Raw genomic sequence first — 21,447 nt, forward strand, 5'->3', positions numbered from 1 at the left:
CTGTGTTGAACTGAGCTGCACAGAATTAACCAGAACTGCAGTTAATTGAACTGAATGAAAATAAACCGCACTGAACCTAAAACGAACCGCACACAACTGACCTAAATCGCCATGAATTGTGTTGAACAGAACAGCACTGCACAGAACCCAGCTGGACTTAACTGAACTGAGATGAGCTGAACTGGAGTGAACCAAACTGGTCTAGACCTGCAGAGAACTGAAGTGAATGGGACTGAATTAAACTGCATAGAAACTAAGCTGCACTGAACCGGAACCGAACTGAAGCGAGCTGCACTAAACAAAAACATCAACTGAACGGGGAATAATGAAGCAATTTCATTGGCTGAACTCGGCTGCCCCCGCCCCCTGATTGGCCCCGCCCCCTGCCGAGCCCGCCGTGCTGCGCGTGTGTGTTTGCGGAGAGGAGCGTGTGGAGAGCTGGGAGAAGGGGGAGCAGGGCAGCAGCGCCGGGGCTTGGTTTAGATGCGGATTACCCCTGTTCTAGTGGCTCCACCGAGAGATGAGAGGTAAGAAAACGGAAGCGGATTAGTGACATACATCAAGAGCGTCAGACAGCTGAGAGAGATAGAGAGAGAGGGAGAGAGGGAGATGTGTGAAAGGCAGAGGAGATGTTGACTGCACATGGATGACGAATCTGTACGACCTGAAGTGTTGAGAGCTCCTCGAGAAACCTAACAGAAGCGATATTTCATATAACATTGCTGTTCTCAGTCACAACAGCTGGTGGATTCGAGGTAAGAGACCAAAAACGACAGTCAGTGTTGTTAACGATAGTGCCGCTTAAGTTTAGATCTTAGTATCTTGCCTTAGTTCTTATTGCCATATTGTAAAAATAGTGAAAAATTTGTCCAAAAAGTTTCTGTCAGTAATACAGAACTGTGTCCATGTTCATTAACCCGTTCGGGCTGCCTGCCTGTCTGCTGTCGAAGGACTTTACTGAGAATGAACGCAAACAAGTGATGGTAACAGACGTCCGTGGAAATGGCTGCATTTCACAGACATCCGAGCACGTCTGATCCAGATGCTGTAAATATGTGCTTCCATAAAGAAATGCTGGGTGGCACAGTTTGCTACTAATGACAGAATGCAGATGTTTTTGCTGCTCCAGCGCTTCACAGTCACGTATTAAAGCTAGATTAAGGCTCAGATGCGTATATCCCCTCATAGAAAGTGCTGTGTGGAGCTGTAAGCTGGAGCATGGGGCTCACATAGAAAAGTGCACTTGACTTTGAAGAGGTATTTTGTTGCAGACCTCTCACCCTGCGCTTGCATTGAAGGTGTAGTAAATGTCGAAGGCCAGCAATACATAAGGTTGCTCTGAAAGTCCTGTTGTTTTTCAGGCTAACCATCAATCACTGAGTTTAACTCAGCGTCATTCAGGTTTACAGTAGATTTAACTGTCATCTTTATCTTATCTTATTTAGTTAAAGCCCTTCATTGTAATCATAATGATGTTGACCATCAACCATGACAGAATGCGATGGTGGCACTGGTACATTTACAGTCTTTATTACTTAATTGTTTTCTGTGGCTTCCTTGGTTTATTATTACCAAACTGATGCAGTGACTGCAATCTGTGAATAAGGTGGGCAGTATGACAACATTTCATCATAATAAATTATGCTTCTCTGAGCACTTTTGTGGATATTGCCAGTATTTTGAGACACAGACCAACTGTGTGTTACATTACAGAGAGAGTGTAATTAGTCCTGTTTAGTTAGTTTTAATGCAGTATGACATTATCATTGTATATAGAATAATTATTATACTCATAGTAGTTTTTAAATGTGGACCTACTGCCACATTGGTCAGTTATTTATGTATACGTGTATATATATATATATATATATATATATATATACACACACACACACACACACACACACACACACACACTTATCGCTGTTGTCAGAAGAAAACCTCTCCAAAATGGTAGCTTGGTAAACAGGAGAAGGAAAAAATCTTCTTTACTTTTAGTGTAAGTCAGTGGAACCAGGCATTTTTCCAAGTTGTTTTGGGCCGTTTCTTTTTGTATCCATTCATCAGGAAATTTACACACAATGTAAAGGGCAACAGGCATTTTCAAATCATGTCAAAAACTAAAAAAACATCAAAAATGGAAGTACAAGGTTTTCTTCTGACAACAGCAAAAGTATACGTATATGATTAACTGAACTTACTGAACTTTGGAGGTGTGGAAAAATATCCTTGCACATTGCTTTGAAAGGCGAACAGTGGACAAACTAAATACTGATTGATTTGATATTAACAGCTTTTTTACCTGGAAATTCAATAAATAAAGGGTGGTCTCTGACTTTTTCACAGTACTGCATGCCAAAGTTTTATAGCATAAATGTGACTCATTGTTTTTAATAGCTAGTTTTGTCTTACTTTCAGTGTAACACTTTATTTGATTCATGTTATTTAAATTGCAACTGCCTATTTAAAGTTTATAGAACAGGATTTATGCAATCGCATAATGCTATTTATATTCCAACTCTGGTTAACAGAAAGTGCTGGAAATCAGCTTCATTTACCTTACGTGTCAGAATCAGCCATAAAATTCCTGATAGGTGCATACCAAGTGAACATCGCTATATCGCCCATCCCTCTCTGTGAATACTGTGCATTCAATGTTTCTGTGAACTATTTTCAAATACAAATGTGTTTTGAGTGACCTCGTGGGAGCATCCATCACTATATCCTCCTTTCAGGCAATAGTAATGGATTACCACAGGACTGCTGTCAATGAGTCACTTTTCAGCCCTGTGCCTTATGGTGTTAATCAAGATCGTTTTGTCACAGTTGACCTTTCAAGAGCTTAAACCCCCACGCGCATTAGGTGAAATGAGACAAGAGGCATCACATATGCTGCTGCGGAGTGAATGCGTTCATCTCAGTAGCTCAGGCGGCTGCTGTATTGCAGAATACATCAGAAAAACTTTGCTGTATACTGTCGTACACTGTTAACACTGTACACAACATACAAGGCTCATATAAAGCTTGTGAATTCACTAGAAACATTATCTTCATGTAAAAACATTTGCTAACTTGTCAAGGTCAGTTTGCTGTTTTTATTAAGCTTCAGCTTATACACACCTGATTGAAATAATGAAGTTAGCTTGCAGAGTGCTCCCACAATTACTGAATCCTGTTTACAATACGTCTGATTTGCCATCACCATGAACTACAAGACAACCTCAGAGATGACGTTCTTTCTTCCGTGCAGGCTTTTCTTTTCTCCGCCTCAAATTTCTTTCTCGCTTGACCAACCAAATATGATAATGGAGTTAGTCCTCCCTCCAAAAGTGAATGTAAATAATGAATGTGGTTGGGAGAGTTGATTGAAGTTCTGGATCTCAATGTGTTAGGTAGAATGTTGTGCTTTTACCGGGCATCAGGGTCTCAGGAGGCTGGACAATGGATTTTCGGCTGATTTGTGTGCCTTCTTGGTCATCTGTTTCATGACTGAATTGTTTAGAATCGAGGACTTGAAAGTATCTAGTAAAGTGTGGAGGGAACTAACTTGGTAAATAATTCAAAAGATTTTTATTATTAATTGAATTGACAGTGCTGGCCTTTCAATGGGCTGCTTTCCCAGACAGATTAAGCTTAGTCTTGGACTAAATCACTCTCTCAGTGAGGATTTTCCATCAAAATTCCTCCCTGTGATGAGCCCGTGTGCAGTAAACAAGCCAGTCAGTCTTCTCTCTGTTGCCATTAAAGCTTATCATAGTCATTTTGGTTTACAGATTTCACTTGCTAAAGAGAAAAATTCCACATTGTACCACAACTGGTTCTGACCTTGCAGTGTGATTGGCTGAGAAGCATTCTATAAGTAGCAATGCTTTCCGATAATGGCATTCCAACCGAAACTCTGACAATTACTTAAAGTAATCTAGCAATGACAACCGACTATTAAAAAGTGTAAAAACAACAAACTAATAAGTTTGTTACAAGTAGCAAACCTGACGAAAGTTGCTACAACAGATTATATCTTGTCTTATCAGAAAGTGATGCAACCAAATGACGAAAACAAAATACGCCCATTGTAAATAAAAAAGAGCATGATTTTTAATGGACTGTTTTATTTTTATTGCATCTCATCGTGCACATGTTCCAACTCAACTAATACTTTTGGCAAAACACGGTTAAATTAGCCAACAATATCTGAGGAAAAGCTAAAAAAAACATGGGGTGGAGAAAAGTGAGCTGTGACCTCTATAAAGTCAGTTTAAAGCAGCGCTACTTGAATGTGTAGCATTAGGATAGTAAAGTGGTTAGGAGTTAGGAGGGAATACACATTCTTAAATGCATTCCTGCAAATCACCCTGTAAAGCTTGAAACAATAATGTGAAAATAAGAGATGTTGGGTCAAATTGCACGGAAGTTTTTCGGACCACGTCACCCGTCTTTATTTATGAACATCACACACACAGACTCAAAAAGGAGGTTGGGCTCAATGTTTGGGTCTCAAATGCAAAATCAGTATTATACTGATGTGATGACAAAAGTAGATAATTCACTTACTTTTCACGTCCTTCAGTGTTTTGACTGAGTTCTCTTGGAGTTCTCTTTTAACAGGCTCACATATGTTTTCATACATTTCAACCAGAGAGGTCTCCAAATCCCCAAATCTTACACAGTGCAGCTTAGTTATATGTAGTTAGTTATATTTAAATGTGCTACACAAATGTAAAGTGTGTAGCTAGTTCAAATCTTGAGCTGTTAGCTGATTGGTCTTTTGTTTATGTTTTGATTTGATACGCAGACTTTACATGTCCAATGTAGACCATTGTTAGGAGAGTTGCTCAATAAAAATAATCCATTACAAATGACTTCACTTAAACTGTAAAGGGTTTACTTTACTTATTACTTCTTGGAAAAAATAGTTTCACTACTCAATACTTTACTTGCAAGTAACTGGAAAGTACACAGAAAACCAGTATTCCTTACAACACTTTATTAAGAAAGGAATAGGCAATAACAGTATACGTGATTTAAAAGGCATGTCAGACAGTTATGCTGATTAAAATAATGAATGAAAGAAAATCTAGAAACTAGCCAGTAGAAGTCATTAAGAATAAGATGCAGGGCTGTTTCTGAATGAAAATCAAGTCCGGCCTGTTTAGGTGAGATCTGGGATCTCTGTTTTTTCTTCGTCATAGAGATCTTTATCCATTGTTTCATATTAGCATGATGAGATGCTTTGACAGTTTACGGTACGTTTTTTCCAGCACTCCACTGATCATACTCACAGCTGAAATTGCGCAGTCAGCTATTGCAGGTTGCACACAGAGCACAGCTTAATTGCAGATAATCTATGTAGAGGACATTTATGTTTTGAATCTAATAATTAATATTGTTCTCTCACTCACATATTAGTAAAAAAGTAACTTGATTCACATTAAAGACAGTAACTATAATGTGATAAGAATTTCAACTGTAATGCATTACGCTATGTGAAATGCAGGTAACATGTTACTTTGTGCCTCAACACTCCCAACCCTGATGTAGACGACCTCTTTTTGCAGTGCAATGTGATTCATTTAGCTGTATTTACATGCAGGAGCACTTGATTGGAACAGTTTTTCTTGTTAATCAGTTTTTGTGTCATCATCTCAAAATCTGATAAATATAAATAAAACATAATATCAATGAAACTGTAGTATAATTGCAATAATGCATTTGAAGTAATGCTATACCGTGACATATTGGCCCTCAGCCTCATGCCTGCAACCGCAGCACCAAAGTGCCAATATGTCACAGCATAGAACTCCTTCTTCTGTATTATCACATAATTGTACTGTGCAGATCTGTCTCTTCCAAAAATTTTGATTGAATACCAAAAATATTTGCTTTCCGCCTTCTTTTTCATATATGGGCAATTAAGCAGCAGCTGTTGTCTTAGAAATGGAGCTCGAAATTTCAGCTTCATCCAGTGAATATGCAGTAACTACTGATTAATGTGCCTTCAAACTGCAAGCAGAACACATTGCAGTCATATCTGTGTACTTCAGGCTAGTCCTTGTGCGAGATGTGTAATTCCCCAGCTGGGTCTACAGAGCGCTTGCTCACACAGGCCTGGGCTTCTGTTAGTTTCCTGTGTCAGAACCGCAGCCACTCTGTTTTGTGCACACTTCCATTTGAGTTTAGTGGTCAATAAAACAGTGTCCAGGGGCCGGCGTTTGCCATCATTTCAGCGGGCATTTATCGAGCGGATTTTAGTTATAGTGGCTTGTTTACGGCCCTGCCGTAAATCTGCAAATTTAAATGTGGCTCAAGCAACACAAAACATAAATAACCAAAGACAGTCTATTCCTAACAAAAATTTTAATACATTGCCCAATAGATTTGCGTGCCTCCCACTGTGCCTTGAGGGCGTTGTAAGTGCTTTGCTGTGGCTCAGTGAAGTAGAACACATTTGGCATGGGTCAGGTATAAGGGCTGTGCTTACTCCTGCATATGATGACAGCTGTACACTTCACTCTCTGAGTGTAGCCCTTAAGGTATAAAGCTGCTCACTGTTGTATGGAAGTATTAGCACATAACGAGGTGGGCCTGGACTATGTTAATATACACATAAATCCAGGCCTGTCCTGGTTTATGATGTGCTGCACATTCAGTAGTTTTATTGTGACATCTCTTGTCTAATTACAGTCCCTCATTGTAATCATAATGACGTTAGTAGTCAGACATGGTAGAAAGTGATGGAAACACTGGTACATTTGGCCTATTATACTTAATCATTGTCTTTTGGCTTCAAGGATGCATCATCATCAGTGATGCAGCAGCTAAAGTTGGTGACCCTGCTCTTTTGTAAAGATGAAATTCACTTATTATATACAGAATAAAGGTTGAAGACATAGCAGAAATATAACTATACAATACTTAGTCATTTTATCAATATAGGGCATTGTTGCTGTCCAACAAAAACATCTCTCCAAAATATTACCTTTACAGAAGAAAGCAAAAATGTTGTTTACCTTGAATGTTATTTAATGCATTTTATTCCAAGTGAATCGTTGGCTGCATTTTCTGCCAAGAAATTCATAGTCCAAGGAATTCCAATCACAAATTTAGCCACATCAATTTATAAAACCTTGTCCAGTTTTGATGTAGTGCAAATGTTTTTTTTTTTTCTTTTCTCAGTAAGAGCTTCTTGACAGCTACACATCCTTTCAGACTCATAGTGTTGAGTTGTCTTCTCACAGTGGAAGGATGGACAGACACACCTGTGGATTTTTTCAGATCTTAAACAAGGAGTGGAGCTTTGTTTTTCTCCTCTGTCTTTGATGAAAGCACTGTTTATCTGATGATGACAGTTATGAGTGTCTACCAGGTCTGTTCATAGTCTCATTTTTTCTGTATGTTTTTTTTTTTAACTTCAGTTTTCGAAACTGCACTTATATTCCTTTGAGGTTCTCTTTGTGTATTCAATTAGATTATCTTACATCTATTCTCAGAAATATCTAATTTAGTTATTTTAACTTATGAGAACGACATGATATGAAAAGTCATATTAAGGTAGATAAGTTTGGGTAGCTGCTGTATGAATGTTAGTAAGAGCTTTGGGAGCAACTCAGTTTTAAGATTGGATGGAAGAGTTAAAGTGGCAGTAGAGCGCACAAAAGTAAAGAGCAGGCAAATTAAATACAGATAGATTTAGTAGTATACTGAGCATTGGGGACATCTGTGTAATTGAATTGAATAAACGAAAGGGTGGTCTCTGACTTTTGCACAATACCGTGTATGTGTAAAACTAAACAAGGCTATATACAAAAGAACAGGAGGAAAAATCAAAAATATATATGCATATATACATACATACACACACACACACACACACACACACACACACACACATTATATGGTGATATTCAATCAGCTACTTGCTTGTTTACAGGCTCCCTATAACTGCTCTAGATCTGTCCCTTTTTAAGATCCATGCAGCTCTTCAGTGTTGTAGAAGCACTGATGACAGCTATGATACATTTGTGATGTAAATTATCACAGTAACAATGACAATATAGTCACATTGCCGATTAATTAAAAACATTTTTCAAAGCTGGATAAATAGAATTTGTTTAAACTGTTTTTGACTGCTTATAAAAGCTCATATATGGTGCTGTCCTTTTTTTGGCCTTTTCTCATGCACAATGTTGTCTGCATTAGGTAATACAGACGTGTGCATCTTGTACGCAAACTTTATTGGCTTTCATGGGCTGTCATAGGCATTCATCCCCATGATTGTAAATCAGTCATAGACTAGACTTCTCTGACTGGTCTTGCCCTTTTGCAGTAATATGAAAAACAGATAAAACGCTGACCAGACAGCTGCAGGCTACTTTCAGTGATGCTTTCTGATTCTCTTTGAGTATCTCAGACTCTACCAACGTCTGGAAAAGAGCAGAATTACGTCATCATACAGAATGCCTGATTTGCAGCTACAGTACCTCTGACTAATGTGAGCTCTTACCTCTACAGCATTGTACACCAGTAAGACTAGCAGAGCAGCATATATTTAAAATCGAAACAGCAGTGAATCTGTCCGTCGAATGTTTACTCTAGGGTGGAAAAAATAGGCTCAAACAGGTATTATATTCTGACTTTATTGAAAGCCTAATCCCTTCAAATGTTATGCTCTGTACTCTGTTTTTGGAGTTGGCCTAGAACCATTTTCCGAGTGAAGGAAGACAGATTGGGGTCACTGCAGGCCATCAGAGCAGCAGGTCACCTCTCATATGTCTGCTGTTCCACTGCAGCATGTACTGTCGGGCAGAGAAAGTGACAGAATGGCCATTGGAGGAAAAAAAAAGCACAATACAAAACACAACACAGAGTTATGTCTGTACAAAATGTTAAAGACATCCAGGTGAGTTTTTGTGCAATGTAGAGAACGAAAAAGCTCTGCAGGAAAAAACAGAGCGACTGAAATTAGGTACTTTTGTGTAAAAAGCTATCAGCGCATGCATTCTGGCAGTCCTTTGCCAATAGACAGGCTGGCTTGTTCTCCGTTTACCTTATCAAAAAGCAGTCTCTACGTTCTACGTCTAGTAGACCTTTTGGAAACTATGTTTATTATCTATATTGTAAAAAAAGGGTCTACAAATTGAACAAAATGAACAAAAATGACAAAAATCGACAAAATGAACACTTAAATTTAAACCTGTATCAATGATTTCCATCTCAGTCTCTTCCAGAAGTCTCTCATTTGCTGTCTTTTGTGGAAACCATGAAATATGGAAGATTAAACTACCTTAGTTGTAGTTAATGTGTCAGATTCAGCGTAGATTTTGCACATATCCTAGTTGTGCTTTTGTGACATGTTTATGTTTCTATTCTTGAGAGTCGAAGATAGAGATGTGCTGCAGTCATATGCAGAAGTCTGAACACTCTGGTCAAACACCCCAGTTTTGTTGATTATGTAAGTTGTAAGTTAACACACCTCTACAAGGAACAAACATAAACATACATTCTATTTGTCTGCAAACATTAGTGCATAATTTCTATTTATTTGCTGAGTTTAACATATTGGAAACAAATAAAACACAAACCTAAAATGTGCCATAACTTTTGCACAGGCCACATTTTATATAGTTGTTTTCCCACTATGTTAAATTCAGCAAATAAACAGCAACGGTGCATTAAAATGTGCAGAAGTGTGCTGTCTGTAGAGGATGTGAACGTTTGACTTAGAAAACCAACATGTAATTTGACCAGAGGTGCCCAGACTTTTGCATATGACTGTATTTATGGTTGTATATGAGGCAGTTCAATTTTATAAGATGGCTATTTCACAGTCTTGCATAAAATTTATATTTTTCTTGGACATATCAATTTGTGTAATATCTAATAGTTTTGGTGTCAATAATGTAAATACATTAAATTCTAAAAAAATCTAATATCTAATACATGCGGGGAACATGAAAAAGAGGATAAATGCAGCTTGCAGTTTTCATATCAATATGTTATGTCTTGTTGTGAGGGGCACTGTGTAGATCTTCACTTTGCTGTTGCTTTTGTTTGTTTGCTGCTTGTTGATTTATTCACAGTTCTCTTGTGAGCACTGTCCAGCATTCTGCGTCTGGTATGTAAATGATACTTCGGACTCAGTGTACTTCAGTGATAACCAAATTCACGTCATTGCAGTAGCTGGAAATGTAGCTTTTATCAAGAGAGCCATCAATAGAACTTGCCATGCAACTGTGTTCAAATGAGAAGGATACAGTCATGGAGTCATAGCAACAGCACATGAGCAGCTGGACTTAGGCTGCAACTTTGGATGGTTCAAATGGTCAAACTAGGAAAATGTGTTAACAAGACCATAGACAATACTTTTTTTAACAGCAATAAAATATTAGCGTTCTTAATCATTAATTGCTAACACATTATTAAAGTGTTAACTTTGACCTAACTAGTGTTGTTGCACCCCTCCTAAAACACATCTGTGGTCTCTGTGAAATAGAGTTCAGTATGGCTGCAGGAAATTAACTGATTAGTTCCAGCACATTTGATTTTGGTCTATCACTGAAAAATTTAATTTGATGCCCATTTCTACAGCAGTAAATCAGATGGCAAGAGGGAGGTTTTTCACAGGCCTCATTCACCAACATTTGGGTTTGGTTCTCAGGCAAGAACAGAATCTGTGCACACTCAAGAGCAGAAAGGTATGAACACTTCTGCGGTTTAAGAACAAATCGTCAATCTGATGTAGACTTTTTCTTAGGACCTTTCTCAAGAACAAATAAAAGAAAAATTAGGAAGATATTGATGAATGAGGACTGTTGTTTTTGCTGTTGCAGCTGTTATTTCAGATTTTGAGTAATGATTCTTTTTATGTTGTTCTAATCAGCAAAGAACGTACAAGCGTTGTAGTACCTAGCAACAACACATTGAGTTAAGTAGTAGTATCTTATGTGACTATTGGTTTGACCTTTTGGCATAAAGCAAAATTCATCAGTATCAGTTTAGTTGTAGAGTACAGTCACCATGTAGGTCAAGAATTGTGCATTCAAAAAGACCAGTTTTATTAACAAAATGTAAATAATGAAGTCACATTACGTATGTATGAGTGCCTCACAGTCTTGCAGGTTAGTGCAATGCAGGCATGACATTGTAGAACGAAGGCCTTGTCTGTGTATTGCCTTACTACTGTAATGAGGACAAGATGGTAAAAGCCTTCTGTGGTTCATAGCTGCAATAGTAGCATGTTTGTGTAGCTTCAGCATGAAAATAGAGCCCAGCATTGTATCGTAGTTTGATTATGCAGGTGTCTCCCTGCACTCTTGTTAGTTTAAGAATACAGTATATGGTCCATGTCTGTCACTCTAAGTAATGGGAAAGTCACAATGAGCTGCTGTAAGCAGAGAATTGGTCGAGGAACACTCAGTCAAATTCAGTGCACACAGTGTGCAGTGGGTCCATAAATGACACTGTGGGGAATCAGGACCTCGCACCAATATTGTATAACATTTGCAATGGCCTACAAATTCAGAATACAACATTATTAAACTGAGATAACAACAGACAAGCTGTTTAGCTGCAATATGCTGACACATTGAGAGGAAAAACTTTTTGGCACCTGAGCAGAAGGGCCACAGGTCAATCCCATCAGGCTGTGCAGCGGAAGTGAGGCTGCCCTGGTGTAAGCAAGGTGATAAGATGCTGAGGAAGCTTGTGAAGACAAATGGGCACGTAGCTCTAGACCCCCCCCCAGCACCACCCTGCTGTTGCCTACTGATAATCACACAACCTCTGTGGGGTTCCTGCTGCAGAAATGGAGATGAAACGAGCAGGGCCACGCTATTATAGTCCAAAGTTGTTTTCTTTTTGCTACATATCCAGCTATGAAAAAAAAATGCTGTATTATGTGCTGCCCATGTTGTCATGTTTGGTGAATAGAAAATCAAACTGCCCTCGGCCATTCATTATTATTCAGATATGTATTTGTTTCTTTGTAATTTTAATATTGTTTAACAGCAGGGGAACAGTGCAACTAGAGGAAAGGAATAGCTGTAATAAAGAATACACCCCATAATTTTCTTAATTACAATAAGTAATTTTCTCATATAGGCCATTCTATAATTAACAGCACTCCTCCCTATGGCTGGGTTTATAATAAATGAGTCTGTGTGAATCACCTCATCCATAATTTCATAAAACCCTGTCTCCAAACACCTAGGCTTATACAGCCATTAACTGAAGCTCAATGTAGTAGCCTCTTTCTACAGGCCACCTGGTGGCCATTCTGCTGGTGCAGTAGAAATCGGCCTGGGATGTTTTTAATTAATCTAATCAAATAGCATATTTATTCCATTTAACTGGCTTATCAGATTAACAGGAACACTATTGGCTCTCTGTGTGTGAAATGTGTTGAGCTGCTAGCGAGCAATGATGGGTGAAAGAGGAGTGAGAACTACTTTGTTTTCTCTTGTAAATCATATTTTCATTTCCATTAATGTCACTGAAGAAAAAACCTGTCGTTTATCGTTATTGTTATAAATGATGTCCCAATATGCTTTCCTGAGCATATAGTAGATGTCGTCATTACTTAAAGAACACTGACTACATGATTTTTTATTTTACAAAGTAAGCATAATTAGGCTTGTTTAACTGGATTTAAAATATTGACTAAATATTGTAGTTGTAGGTTTATTATTATTATTATTATTATTTTTATTGTAGTATTTTTTTAAATACACTACAGGTTCAATTTTGTCAGTTTCAACTTATTGAATTTCAAAAAGTAATATTATTGTGATGCATATCGTGTATTGTGAAAATATCTTGAAGTATCGTATATCTTTGCCATATTCATTGAGAATCAGATAGACAGATTGAAGGCTGTGGCTGTCCTGCATAATTCAAAGTGATCACAGATAAATTTTGTCATATTTTTTATTTAAATATTTTTAAAAGCAACATAGGTTACTATTGAGTTCTTCAACTCGTCTGTGATGACTTGGCATGAAATTTAAGACTTTGACACGATGCTGTTTTGACTGAGAGTATTGTGGCTCACGTTGATTTCCCCAAGTGATAAAGAAAGTGGGATGACAGTGAAGGCTATGTTATTTTGATTTCATGCGTGTTTTGTCATCTCTATCTTAGGAAAGATGGAGTCGTCAGAAGCAGCAGCATGCTCCTGAGTGTGCGCTGGCAGTGAAGGAAAAAACACCAGCCGCCAGTCACTCACTGCTCAGCGGCTGTAGAATAATGAATGTCCAGGCTGATTGGCATTCTCAGCAGGCTCGCGCCGATGGTTTCCCCTAGAGTCGGCAAGAACGCCCGCCACTGCATCCTCGGCCTTTATGCAGATCTGGGCCACTTGCCAGAGCTGGGCCCAGAACAAGGGGCGAGGGGTTAAAGTGACAAAAGCAGGGTTTAGTTAGCGGAGCCGGCTCTTTTAAGCAGCGTTGCACAGAGACCAATTATCCCTGGGGAAGATTTTCCTCCGCTCTCTAAAGATAAAAGATTGGCATTCCTGCATCTGAGTATGAAGCGGAAATAAAATTGAAGGTACAGTGCAAAAACTCGGATGAATGGTGGTTGAAGTCTTATGCGAGGCCACGGAAAATTGGAGGAATTTTCCAAGCTTCCGCCATCTGTGAGGGCTCGAAAGCTTTTACTTCACATCTCACGCACTAAACCGAGTGCACATTCATATTCATACGCAGTCTGGTGATTATACTGTTAGCCCTTAAAATTAATCAGTGCGGGGCTCAGCTCGTGTTTGCCTCTGCTGGGGCCTCGGCAGACAGATTTCAGATGAAACAGACTAAGAGGAAATGTGGGCCACAAAGTGAGTCGGCTCGACTGATTGGCAGGAGCGCAGGGCTCCGGGAGACGGCCCACCCCTAACTTCAATTAGGCTCCTTACAAGATTTGTTTTTCAAGTTTTCCAACTCATATAAGCATTCTCCTCGGATTTGAAATAATGAGCTGATTAAGTTTTGAGAAGTGCAAGTCATTTTCTCAATTGTGAAAAATGCCGCCCTTCAAATGAGTTTCGCAAAATCTGAGTATGCTAGTGTTAATTATCATACATATTATCAATCAACGAAATTTAGAATAATTAACTAATTAGGCATTCATAATATTCAGCTGCTAAATTGTTTTATCAAGAGAATGCTTTAGAATTAGAACAGTTATTTAATCCTGGGACTTCCTAGGAACAGACTAATGGCGACTCAACCCAGCTGTGATAAGTTAAGACCAGTGGACTATATCCCCCTCAGATAAGGCCACTCTGCTCCCATAAAGAAGGAGCAGAAAATAGAGTAGAGGTGCCAGCTCTGCCAGGGAGACTTCCTCTCACCTTAATGGAGACATACAACCAGAAAAACCCTGCCCATACCTCATCCATATTTTCCCTCTGGTCTCCAACTCAGGTTTATCACCAAGGATAAAAAGAAAGATGTGCCTTGACTTGTAACTATCTGCTTTCTATTTTCACTTCAGGTTCCCCGAACCACTGAGTCTGTAGAGGAGTGTTCTCCGCCTCAGGTACTTCTGTCAACAGGAAATGGAGTACAACTACCTTGCCTTCACTTAATCCTTGTGCATTTTCACTGCACTGAAGCAAAGCGCCAAGTTGTGAAGGAATCACGAGGTTCTGTTTTTAAGCAGAATGCAAATACGGATTCCTTGAGGAAATATCAAAGTTACATTACATAACCCGCTCTAGCGGGTTAGCGCTATGCGAGCATGACATTATAAGAACCGAGGCCTGTTTGTGCCTTCCATTGCCGCTGTTACAGGAGGGCAAAATGGCAAAACCTTTCTACAGACTCCAGCGCTTCTTGCGGCGGACTCAGTTGCTATTTCTGTTCCTGGGTGTGGCCTACATCATGGCAGGAAGCGTCCTTTTGCTTCAGAGATCTGGACTGGTGATATCTCAGCGTGGTAGTAGCAGCACTTTCCTCATTCCGCCCTCACTGCCTTCACCTCCCAGGGCTCTGGAGCCTCCTGCTCTCAGGACAGGCTATGGCATGATGGGTCCTCGGTTCAGTATAAAAGGCTATCAGGGGAGTCAGTCAGAGGACTGGTCTGGACCACAGTGGCTGATGTCACGCAACCAAGAGATCCGGCACCTGCGCAGACGGTGGTTCCATAGCCTTATGTCTGAGCAGGACACGACCAGAGTTGAGAGAGTCAGTCCGAAGAGGAAAGTCAGACACAAAGGTAATCGTCATCAGATTTTCAGATGTTGTTTCAGTAGTTGGTGATAACTGGAGTGTACAGATGTACTCTATATGTCCAAAAGTGTCCAGATGCCTTTAAATTACTGACAATTGAAATGCATTGCCAGTAGAATGAGATGCTCTGGAACAGCCGCACATGAGCCTAAAGTCATCATGCCCAATGTTCACATCTTCAGTTTAGTGTATAAAGCCCCTGAACATTGTGTTGCGCAGCAGGAAAATTGCATTCTCAAGAGTGATGCACAATCCAATACCCCTGGGATGAGTTGGAGTGAATCCAAACTAATCATCCAACCTGACCTCACTAATGCTCTTGTGGCTGAATGCAATCAAATCCTCACAGCAATGTTCCAACTTATAGTGTAAAGCCTTCCCAGAAGAATAGAGTCTGTTACTGCAGCGAAGGGGAGGGGGGGCAAACTTCCTATTAATAACCTTGGTTTCAGAAGAAATGTTGAATGAGCTTGTCCCCAAACTTTAAGGCGCAATGCAAATTGTGCTTTGATGTGGTCTGCTTGCAATGCGTCTGAAATTAACATTCCCTTTACTAAGGCTGTAGCTAAGCATGCCAACTGCAGTGTTTCCCACACACACACACAGGCACCCCCACCAAAGTATATAGAAGGCCATCCGATCATATATTGTCATCCAATTTTCTTGTCATTCCGTTTTAACAAATTCCATGGAGTAAATGTTTTATTTTTTTTCTGAATAAACAATCCCACACAGTGTCACTGATTCAAAGCATCATTCTTTTACCCTGTGTTCATTTCCATGAGCCACACTTTAGCCAAGTGGAAATAACTAAACAAAAAGCTATCGTGAACTTGGACAAATAACCTCCCCCAGGTTAATATGTGACCTGTGGGAAACACTGAACTGCCAATACAAATCCCTGCTTACTACTTACTGTGTTAAGCTTGTGTACCACAGGGCCTAAAAGGTGCAGTGAAATAGTGGAGCCTTTAACAAGGAGAACATGCAAGTACAATAAGACAGCAGTGTTAAAAATCTAACTTCATTCCCATCAAATATTCTTTAGGGGTGCCGTTCTATTATGGCTCAAGAAGCAGTAATAAGGGCATAACACAGCTCTTTTTAAGTGGGATGCTGCAAGTGACAAGTGACAAAGTCAGTGCTATAGGAGTAGTAGGTGAACTCTGGAGGAGTTCTGAGAATTTAAATAGTTGGTAAATATTCTGGCAGCATGTCTTCAAGGCCTGTGCCACCAATGCCTCTCTGTCTCCCAACTATACTAATGCTTAATCATCACTGGTTTTCAGAGGTGGAGAGAATTCCATGCAATGTTTTCCACCAAAATATTAGTAAAATGAGCAAAATATGTAAATCAGCCATGGTTCTAGTATCTCCACCCATGCACAATCCTACCTCAAATGCATGCATGACGTGTATAATCATGAATATCAAACAGTTTAGTACCCAACACAGACTAAACATGAGCATGAGCTCTATAACTCTTCTAAACAAAAAGCACATTTTAGACCTGAAATGGTAACTGCAGTGCTGTTTGACACATACAGTCATTCATACGCTAATCAGTGTAGCATTTCATATTGGCTGTGCACAACAGGCAGCGTGGCATAGCAGCAACAGCACATGCTCATAACAAGTCTACTTTGTGGTGCTTGTCACTTTCTGCATCCCACTTAAAAAGAGCTAAAAGCAAAAGGGTTGTGGAAATGTGCGTTTTACTGGCCATGCAGTGTGTCGCTGCAGATTATCACTTTGCGATGGTTTCTTTTTACACTGTTGCAGTCCTGTTGGACAAAGACAAGGAATGATGAATCAGCATGTAAAATCCATCTAATAACTGGGCCAGAGCAGCAAACCTAACAAAACATGGAATAGCAAGCTGCCTTTTTTAGATACAGCAAACAGTGAAACAGGAGGAACAGGAGGGGAACAGGAGGAGAGATGGAAAGAGAAAGATTAAGAACTGTTTCCACTAAAGGAACCTGAGGAAGCAACTAGAGAGTGTATTAGCATTTACACTGTAAAGAAAAGAAGTGTCTCACAGTGTTGGATCATTTGTAGAATTTATCAAAGTTGAAAAGCCTATAACTGACTAACTGACTAAATAAATTGCGATGAATAGAAGTAGTAGTAGTAGTAGTAGTATAGTAGTAGTAGTAGTAGTAGTATCAATAATATTACTATTTTTATCATCATTGATATTGTGAAATAATATAATAATAATAATCTGAATAGTGGAAAATACTGTGAAATAAGTTTGGGTTTATATTGCCTACCCCTAGTGCCACATAAGCTCTGCATTTAGGCTCAAACACCAGCTTTATCCATAATGATTTTATAGGCAGAATGCATTCTAATTGTGATTGACAGCTGACACAGAAAGGTCTCCCCGAACCTTGCTGTTCTGTAACTACTTAGAATTATTCATTAACTACTATGAATTGTTCAGAAGCTATTATGAAACAAATATAAGTTATGTAGCTATGAGTGTGAGGAACTAAAATTGGGGGCTCACATCTGGACTCTTAGAGCTTGAGGGGTCAAAAAACCCAAAAAAAGCCTGACCATTCTTTGTGTTTTTGTCCTCTATTCTTCTGAAAAGGTACCTACATCGGCTGTTTTTTGGATGATTCCAAGGACCGGGCCTTGAAGGGCATGGTGTTCTATGATTTCCGCAAGATGACCAGCACTCTGTGTCAGGACACATGCACAGAAAGGTACCTGAATTTCTCACACAGATCTGCATCACCAGAAGAAATATGTTGCCTAGAACTTCCTCTGTGCTCGACTTAAATCAAGAAGCAATGAAACAGTGTTTAGGGAAGTGAACATGCAGTGTGCAGCGCAGCGCCAGCTGGCTGGGCCCAACCTGGGATTTGGAACAAGGCCAATTAAGGGAACACCACTCTGGAGTCTGGGCTCTGCCAGTGTGGATGGTAAGGGAGTCTTTGCTGTTTGCAATGATGGAGCCAACACCTGCTCCAGCTCCTCGGCCTGGAGTTAATTGACCACCAGAGAAATTGGGTGAAGGAGTGTTGCCCCCTTTAATTAACCCGCAATGTGTCGCAGCTTATTTAATAACATGGGTGACATTTGCAGTCTTTTGGGGTGATTTAAGTAGTTGAGTGGAAAACATGGATTGCTATTTGCATTTTGATTTGGGCTGACTTCACTTATGCTGACGCTTCCAGCATGGAGCAGCCACTGAGAAAGTGCAGTTGAGGTTAGAGCTATGTAACATGGTATTTTCTGCTTTTATTTATATATTTTTTTTTCATACAGAGGAATACTTTGGCACATTAAGAAGCTCAGTATTTGCCAGCTAATAAGCCATATCAGTATTAGACCAGATTTTATGGGAACTCACTTTGAAGTTGCTGGCACAAACTGCTGATGATTGAATGACATCGATTTTAAAGTGAACACAGTGAGTTTTATGTAATTATGAGCAATATGTGCCAGTCGGTGCTTCTGTTGAGATTCTGTGCTCTAGTTTCAGCCTTTAATGGGGTTCAAAGAGAGAGAGAGAGGAAAAATAAACCCTCTCTAGAATGTCTAAGCTTGTGTCTTTTAGGCTGACCGGTCAGGAGGTTGTTTACGAGTCCAATTGCTTTGACTTAACTGTGCTTTTTTACATAATTACGTAATGTGCGCTTATAATGAAAATATGGCCTGTAGGCAATCAGTTTCTATATACAGTAGTGTGCAAACGTTTTAACACGCCTGGTCAAATTATTATATAAATATTATTTTTATTATTTAAACATTTTTAAGTGAAAATAAGTTAACACATCCTCTATAGGGAACAAACTATAATATGGCAGTTTTTTTCTGCAAATTTTAAAGCACACTTTCTGTTTATTTACTGATTTTAACATATAACTTTTGCACAGGACACGTTTTATGTTTTTTTCCTAATGTGTTAAGTTTAGCAAATAAATAATAATTGTGGATTAAAATGTGCAGAAGTGTGTTCTTTCTAGTGGATATTTTCACTTAGAGAATCAGTAAAGCATGTCATTTGACCAGGGGTGCCCAGATATTCGCATACAACATTTTAAATAAAGCCAACAAGTTAGTTTAATAATTCAGAACATAGTTTTAAGAAAATAGAATAAACTATATTTGAGCCTTTAGAAGTCACTGGTGATATAATTCCAGTCTTTCAGTACCACATTTGTGTTTGTATACATTTATTTATTTTTTATTTTTTCAATAATATTGTGACATTGACTGACAAGATCATTTTGAAACTGTTGACTTCAGTCAAATGTTCTCAGAGGATCTTCTCATCTTCTAAAGGTGTTTGTCAGAAAGACTTGATAGATGGATATCCTTAAAAACGGGCCTTACTCGTATGGTCGTTTAAGGACAAGTCTCCCTCTTTGCTCCTGCTTTAGCGGCTAGCTAGTGAGCATGTGTGGCTTTAGCAGCTAAGAGGGCAGTGAGGAAAAAAGCCAGAGCCTCTTTTGATTGCACAGGTAGCGTTTAGCTCAGTGGCTTTGCTTTGAGCTGTGTGCTCAGGCACAGCCATTAATTCACAGAAATAACAGTGGGAAAGGCTCCGTTTAGGTTGCCATAGCAATGTGTCGATGCCACATATCGAACAGGGGCATCGGGAAAACAGTTAGCAGAGGTGCTCAGTCTAATGCCAACTGAGCCTTTCAGCAGCTCGCTCAAAATGCAATCACTCTGGAGCTTTTGCACTTTCAGCGCGCATCATTGTAGGTCAGACGGGACAAGACAAGACGGGGGTGGGCTGGGATTCGGGGGGGTTACTGCTGGCAGGGAGTCATCATATAACTTCGCCTACAAGTGTCACTAGCGTGCGTCATGGACTTGGAGCTTGACGTGTATAAGTTGATAATGTGTGCAGAGTTTGCCAGAAAATACTGGCTGCCATAGTGAAGCTGGCCAGGCGGCCTGCAGAGGCACCCTGCAGAGAGCTGCCGCTACAAAGTGGCTTAGTCCAGCGCTGCAGGCCAGCAAGAGGGCCAGGCAGATGTTTGGTGCAGCAAGCTGGCCAGTAACCAACTGTTAACCCCTTAGGCTGGGATGGAGAGAGAAAGGGAGGCTCCTGGCTATAACACCACATCACTAATCAGCTTGAGCTAAGCCATGATACACGTTGATGCTAAAGGATGGATTTCTGTTTTGCCATTTTTAATTTTTCTATCGGAAGCCATTAGTTCAGAAGTCTGTTTTCACACTGATCCAAGGAGAATGAATAGCTGTTGTGGCATATATAGGAAATGTGAACAGTGAATAACGTTACATTTTTAGTATAATGTAGTACTTACTAAGCAGTTGATGTTATTTTTAAATGGAAGCAGTTTAAACTCTAAGAGCCAGATTTGTCATGTTAAACCCCTAAACTTCTGTCTTATTATTCAGCTATTAAAGGGGAATACCTATAGAAAATAGAGAATTGTTAACTGTGGTGTTAGACTTTTATTAAAGCATGGCTTTTATTTTCATTTCAACATTTGGATTATACAGAACTTTTTGGTGCAATTCCTCTTTAATTATAAGGCTTATTATTCAGTAAATACTTAGAGTTACAGTTGTATGTAAATGCTTGGACACCCCTGGTGAAATTATACATTTTATTAATTTTCCAAGTGAAATCAGCATGGAACAATAATAAATGTGGCATGGGCATAAGTTTGGACACCCTTCCAATCAGTACTTACTATTAAGCCTTTTGGCTCTGTATGGCAGCCAACAATCTTTGTTCTCTATTTAGGCTTTTTTCCCCACTGTTCTTTACAGAATTTGTTGAAGTCAGAAGGATTCATAGATTTTCTTGCATGTTTAAGATCACAAATTTTCACTCGGTAAGTTAATAGGATGTCCAAACTTGCGCACACACCACATTTTATGCATATAAATAATAATTGTCCATTAAAAATGACAGAAATGTCATATTTTAGTTTAGTCTGTTTCATACTGAGAATGTTTTAACTTCTTTAGAAAATCTTAGAAAATCAACATAATGTCCTTTCAGCGGGGGTGACCAAACTTTTGCTTACAACTGTCTTTTTTTCTGTCTCACTAGTCATAGAAAGAATATGGCTGGAAATTTGCTCAGCCGCTTGTTGGCCGGCTTTCACCAGTAACATTTTATAAGCACTAAAAGCAATAGCAAACCAGGCCCTATTTAGCTCTTTAGCTCCATCTCAGTACTGGCAAACACTTGAATGAGCGAAATCTCATTTGGCCACTG

At 39.3% G+C, this 21,447-nt stretch overlaps 1 protein-coding gene across 1 annotated transcript in view; it reads left to right on the plus strand.

The window, feature by feature from the left end:
• Positions 1-428: 428 nt before the first annotated feature.
• Positions 429-21,447, plus strand: part of LOC118804060 (WSC domain-containing protein 1) — a 35,106-nt gene continuing 14,087 nt past the window's right edge. The window contains exons 1-3 of the mRNA XM_036564671.1: positions 429-527; positions 14,485-15,207; positions 17,824-17,938. Of these exons, the coding sequence (XP_036420564.1) occupies positions 14,793-15,207; positions 17,824-17,938 (530 nt within the window). The 5' untranslated portion in view covers positions 429-527; positions 14,485-14,792. The remainder of the gene's footprint in view (positions 528-14,484; positions 15,208-17,823; positions 17,939-21,447) is intronic.

The sequence above is a fragment of the Colossoma macropomum genome, unplaced genomic scaffold (assembly GCF_904425465.1).
Source record: "Colossoma macropomum unplaced genomic scaffold, Colossoma_macropomum, whole genome shotgun sequence".
NCBI classification, from domain to species: Eukaryota; Metazoa; Chordata; class Actinopteri; order Characiformes; family Serrasalmidae; genus Colossoma; species Colossoma macropomum.